Source organism: Phoxinus phoxinus (genome assembly GCF_949152265.1).
Source record: "Phoxinus phoxinus genome assembly, chromosome: 2".
Lineage (NCBI taxonomy): Eukaryota > Metazoa > Chordata > Actinopteri > Cypriniformes > Leuciscidae > Phoxinus > Phoxinus phoxinus.
Genome location: NC_136877.1, coordinates 52,028,803 through 52,034,842, shown reverse-complemented (window position 1 = coordinate 52,034,842; position 6,040 = coordinate 52,028,803). Strand labels below are relative to the sequence as shown.

General features: G+C 38.4%; 1 protein-coding gene across 1 annotated transcript; it reads left to right on the top strand.

Annotated features, from left to right (window-relative positions):
* Positions 1-211: 211 nt before the first annotated feature.
* LOC306993132 (uncharacterized protein) lies at positions 212-5,604 on the top strand. Its single transcript, XM_079602692.1, has 3 exons — positions 212-322; positions 2,794-2,947; positions 3,731-5,604. The coding sequence occupies exons 2-3, from the start codon at positions 2,886-2,888 to the stop codon at positions 5,319-5,321; spliced, it is 1,653 nt and encodes a 550-aa protein (XP_079458818.1). The 5' UTR covers positions 212-322; positions 2,794-2,885; the 3' UTR covers positions 5,322-5,604.
* Positions 5,605-6,040: the final 436 nt, after the last annotated feature.

Below are 6,040 nucleotides of genomic sequence, written 5' to 3'. Positions count from 1 at the left end.
ACTTCAGAGGCGCACGCTTAGGGAGCGTCCCCAAAGAGTCGTTTTCAACGACGCAGTGTCTCGTTCCCTCCTCAGGGAACAAGGGTTACAGTCGTAACCCGAGACGTTTCCTACATATTAAAATAACTTGCATGCTTTCACAGATTTCCCAAAATGTGTCAGCAAAATAAAACCACCCAGCTCTTGTTTATTTTAATCATGTGACAAACTGGTATTACTGGAAAGACAATCAGGAGAGACGTCCCATTCCTTTAAACAATCTCGCTTGAGACTGATGAAGAGGTTTGCTCTGTTGCTCCACAACAACATGGTCTCGAATTGTGTAAGTATCATAAACAAATTCTCTCTCAGAAAAAAATAAAATAAATTTTAAATACTATTTATGCATTTTTAAAACAATCTATTGTTGTTGTTTCCTTAATTATGTTGTGTGTATAATTTATATATGTCTGTGTCAAAGTCATTTTATTTCACGTTAACTGCATGTATATATCACAATACAGTTATTTTCGCTTCAATTAAGGTTTTCATGATATAGAATACCTTTGAAATTTCATAATTCTTATCACTATTTTCATTTAAAAAACCAATACTACCCTTAAAAAAACTCTCAAGCTTACTGAAGACGAATAAACATAAAGAAAGAGCAAAGAAAACAAACTCCAACAGAACAAAGACACAAATGAAATGGACCTACCCGAAAAACTTAATCAAATGTATAAAAAAACAATACATAGTCTTTACTGTGTACATTAAATATGCATTTATTCTTATTCAAGTAATACAAGTGATTCAGTCAGGAGCAGTGAGAGATTTCCTCCTTTATTGTTGTTTGACTAGCATTAATACTGACAGCAGGTTTATTAGGCTGCTGTCACTTTAAGACCAACTGCACGGATCCAATGCGTTTTCTTTCTCAACTGTTAACGTTCACTTAAGACATAAATGACTGTTTACTTGCAAAGACATGATCACTTTGACACATAGTTATGTGTATTTAACCACTCAAGCCCAATTAGGCGGCAAAAAGCACCAGTTCTCAGTTCAGTTCTCACACGCTTTACGAGCAGAGGCTTCGTGTTAGAAAAAGTCTCTCAGAGAGCCCGCGCATATACTAAAATTAGTTCTCTTCCGCTGCTAATTGTGCTTCAACGGTTTAAAATCACCTGTTTTTAAACAGAAATGCTTAAAGCTACACTGTGTAGGAATTATTCCCATCTAGCGGTGAAATTGTATATGACTACCAACTGAATATTACTTTCTAGCCCCTCCCACTCCGAGAGTGTTTTAACTCCTACGGTGGCCGTATTATTTCAAATCTGCCGGCAGTCGCGAGTAATCTCCCCTCGCATTCGTCACGGCGCCGCTGAGTGTAAAAACGCGAAAGGCGAAGCTTGAATTTCCAGGTATGTCCCTCTTCGGCTAATGTATTTTCAAGATGGAGGCGCAACATGGCTTCCGCCATTCGAGCAGCTCACCCGTAAGTATTATAAATGGCAGATTCTACGCTAACGAGAACACTTGATTAGTTGGTAGAAGTAATTATATATTAATGAGCATATATAATTTTGAAAGAACAAAGTGTTTTTAGCTAAGAATCAACTTAAAAAATGACACAGTGTAGCTTTAAAAAACGCATGCAAAAGATAATATTTTGTGATGGCGAAGCACAGTAACATCACACGAGCGTGATGACACAAATTCTTACCAGTGAATCATGTCTACCGGTATGAGCATAGCTTCAATTTGAGAAAATAAATGCAACTAATTCAAAATACCACTATAGAGGCTACTAAATTAAATATTCTTTACATTTACAAAATCAGCACAGTGTAAATGTTTGTATTATGTGACGGATTTACTTCCTTGATCCGTTTTTAACACAAGTTGAATTTTGCTGGTAAATGAATCTTTCAGGCAATTCATGGATTATTACATGAAAACAGACTAAAGCCCTATTCTGACGGGATTCACTTTACAAGGGTAGATGGAGTAATGTAATTTTACCACAGGACGTTTGTAATATTAATGGCCAATTTGCACGGGTTAAGTTACCTCAGTAAAACAAGCAGAAGTGGGAGAGTAACTCGATTTGCACGTCAATTTTTTTGCCGTCACCTTCCTGTTGCCATGTGCCTATTACGTTGCGCAAACACATATAACCTATATTTATAAAACAGTTATGCCCGGTCGAACGATGTATTAATGAACTTCAGATTGGATTGTGTTGGTAATAGGCTTTCGATCTTCTTTCTGATCTGAATTGTGTGTGTAAAACACTTGAGTTTTGAGACTGGTCCCAGCGTCTAGAACGCAACTGAATGCTTTTTCAAGCGTCTCCATACTTCAAAAACCGCGGAAAACTACTTATAAACAGGAAATTACTAAATATTTACGTACATATTTACAACGGATCTATTCGCATGGGATTAGTATTACCTGAGGTAATTTTTCCAGACCTTTTTACTGAAGGTAAAAGTCGCCGTAATCTTTTTTGACATTGTCTGTGATGATCACTGAGATGCACATACGAACGGGACTATAATCACAGAAAAGCTCTGGTAATTAATCTTGTAAATGACTTTACCCCACCTCTCCCTGTTAAACTAGTCCCATCCGATTAAGGCTTAAGAAAGGAAGATCATTTTATTATTTGATCAAAAACCTCAGAATAAGGCACAAAATAAGAAATTGAGAAGTGTTTGTGTTTTTGTCCATACAATGAAAGTCAATGAGGTCCAGTGTTGTTTGTTTTCCAATTTTCTTCAAAATATCTTCTTTTGTGTTCCACAGAGGAAATAATTCAGGTTTGGAACGACACGAGCGAGAGTAAATGAGGAAAGAACTTTCATTTTTGGTGGACTGTCCCTTTAACCCCGGCAACAATGGCATTACCCAGAAATCGCTGTCAGCGCAGCATCAGCTTGAATCAAGGTCCCAATATGCCGTAAGAGATTTAAACTAAAATGTGATTGTTGTATTATGGCTGGTCTGTTGTTCTTTTATAAGCTAATATTATAAGGAACTTCCCGGGTTAAACAACTTTTGTGAATATCTTCGAAATCTTTAGTCTGATCTAGACGAAACCACCATAGGAAAATCAGAAACTTTTTATGCCCAAATGTCAAAAATGTTATGGTAAGTGGGCGTGGCAAAAAACTGCAAACAAAGTTGTCCATGGGTCAATAAATATATATGTTCTCATAGATATAAATGTCTATAACTCCAAACCGAAATGAGAAATTTTCATAAAATGTATTTATGGGGGCATTCTGAGGACACACAAAAAAAACGGTGGAACTAAAATTAAACAAAACATGAAATTGCCGCTAACTACAATACTGTTTTCTGACATAAATTGCTATATTTTACAAATGCATTGGTGTATCATTACGAAACTCAGTATGTGCCATTTGCACCAGGCTTTACCTCTGCAAGGCTTTGGCACATTGACACCAAACTTTGCAGGTATCATTGAAACCTTACACTGACCACACCACATCAGTTTCGTAACAGCGCCGCCTATTGGTCGAAAGTGATAAACCATTAAATTACATTACTAGTTATTCTATTTGATTCTTCAGGCATTTTCCCTAAAATCATCTTAATATATTTTTAATTGCTCATTGTTACGTTTGACATAATCACAAAATGGTTGATGGGTATTTAATCTTAAATTCTTCCTATATAAATATTCTGATGAATATTGTCCTCCATCTGCATTTTACAGAAGGCCGAGTCTTCCACCACGCAGACTAGCTCTGATTCATCGAGGTCCTCCGAAACGATTCCTTCTACATACAGAGAGGAAAGTAATTGATGAAAATGGAAAAGTCCGAAAATGGACTTATGGGAAAAAAGACATTAGAAAACCAAACAAAATTGTTCTGCTGGTGGGAGAGACTGGCGTTGGGAAGACCACCATCATCAACAGCATGGTCAACTACTTACTGGGAGTGAAGTTTGAGGATCAAATATGGTATGAAATCACAGAAGAAGAAGCCAGAGACCAATCAGAATCACAAACCTCTGAAATCACCATGTATGAGGTCTGTCCTATAAAGAGTCCCATATCTCTCACCATCATTGATACTCCAGGATACGGAGACACTAGAGGACTGGAAAAAGATCTGGAAGTTGCTGAGAATTTATCCATGTTGTTTCAGAGTAATGATGGGGTTCGTCATATTGACGCTGTGTGTTTCGTGACTCAAGCGTCTAAGAATCGTCTCTCGGACAGACAGCATTACATTATCAGTTCAGTTCTGTCTTTGTTTGGAAAAGACATTGTGAACAACATTGTGTTTCTAATCACACACTCTGATGGTCTGCCACCCAAAAACGTCCTCGGTGCCATTAATAAAGCTAAAATCCCCTGCAGACGAGACCACGATAACCAGCCTGTTCATTTCTTATTCAACAACCGGCAGGCTGACATCCGTCAAACTGGAGAGCGTCACGTTCGTGCTCAAAGACATGCCTGGGAGGACAGCATGGACGGCATGAAGCATTTCCTTCAGTCATTGGGTGAAAAGAACAGAAGAAGTTTGGAGTTGACTTCAGATGTCCTGATAGAGCGCATTCGATTAGAAGCGTCCATGTGCAACTTACAGCTGCGCATTCACGAGAAAGAGTCAAAGAAGTCTGAGAAACTTCAGATCCAGCAGGCATTGAGACAAAACAAGGAAAAGATTGAGGAGTGTAAAAACTTCACCATCAAAGTAAAAAAGACTGTCAAAGAGAAGGTGCTCATTGAAAGTGTTTCATGGAAGCACAGGAAGGCGACGACCTGCACCGTCTGTGAGGAAAACTGCCATGAGTTTGACTGCTGGTGGGTTTCGAATCCCAGCAAATGTGAAGTCATGAAAGACGGCTACTGTACTGTGTGCACAGGGAAGTGCCACCACAGCAAACACGTCAAAGAAGACAAGAAATACATCATCAGCACCTCCAGCATGCAGTTGGAATTTGACTCCATAAAAAAGGATTATGAAAAAGCTCAAAGACAGGTCAAGAGGTTTTCAGTTGTAATGGATTATCTTGATCAAGATCTGAAGGAGATTGAGGAACAAAAGTTAATTATTTTGTTTGATGCTTACCAGACCATCAAGCATCTGTCTAAGATTGCATTAAAGCCAGACTCGGCCTTCACTCTTCAGCATCTGGACTTCTTCATCCCCAGAGTGAGGGAGGCTGGGAAAGCAGACTGGGTCCGAGAGCTGGAGGAAATGAGGAGAAACGCTGAATCTGAAGAAGCCAATAAAGATGCTCTGAGTTATCTGAGAGCTGGTCTAGCAAAACTTTTCTTAGGTGGGCAATGAACAAGTGCAGAGAAGACAAGAGATGAATCAATGAAAATGAAGGATTTTGAAATACTGTAGCCTATATGTGTAACAAAGTTAGGATTTTAATCAGTTTTATTGTGAATTCCATCTTGTAGTGGTGCCCTCGTGTGGTTTGTGTGAAGACTGCAGAAATGTTTAGTTAGAAGGAACATAGCAGTTGTATTGAGTAGTGCACACTGTGGCTGAGTTATGCCTACAGTGAAACAGCCACTAAGAGGATGTTTTATTTTATTCAACAGTAAACAGATTTTCATCAACCAGAATTTGTGTTTGTGCATTTATTGGGGGTTTACGAGTTCGGCCAGAGATTGAGTTCGCCATAAAGTCGGTGTTCATCACATCTTGGGAATGTTTGCGTGAACATAGTGTAACAGTCACTTTGTGCTTTTATGGTAATTTGAGGTACAATGAGAACTGCGCATGTGCGTTAGAGAGTGAGTTTGTAATAGATGTGACAGGTGAGGAGAATATATAACCACTCTGACTTTTGAACTCTTTCTTTTATTTCCCTTATTTGTAAGTTGAATGTTTATTTGTATACTTTTTCTCACTCAATCCCCATGTATGTGGATGAGTGTGGTGTTTAAGTCATTTTATCTCTCATGCATCTCTCTCATGCATCTTTTCCTCCGACAACACATATTGTTTTTCTCTCTCTGGGCAACAACTTCTCAACTTTGCGTTACAATAGAGCT

Bases quoted from the DNA above. Each gene is read 5' to 3' on its own strand.
- LOC306993132 (XM_079602692.1), top strand. From the start codon at position 2,886: ATGGCATTACCCAGAAATCGCTGTCAGCGCAGCATCAGCTTGAATCAA. The intron at 2,948-3,730 runs GTAAGAGATTTA...TGCATTTTACAG, and splicing joins AATCAAGGTCCCAATATGCC to AAGGCCGAGTCTTCCACCAC.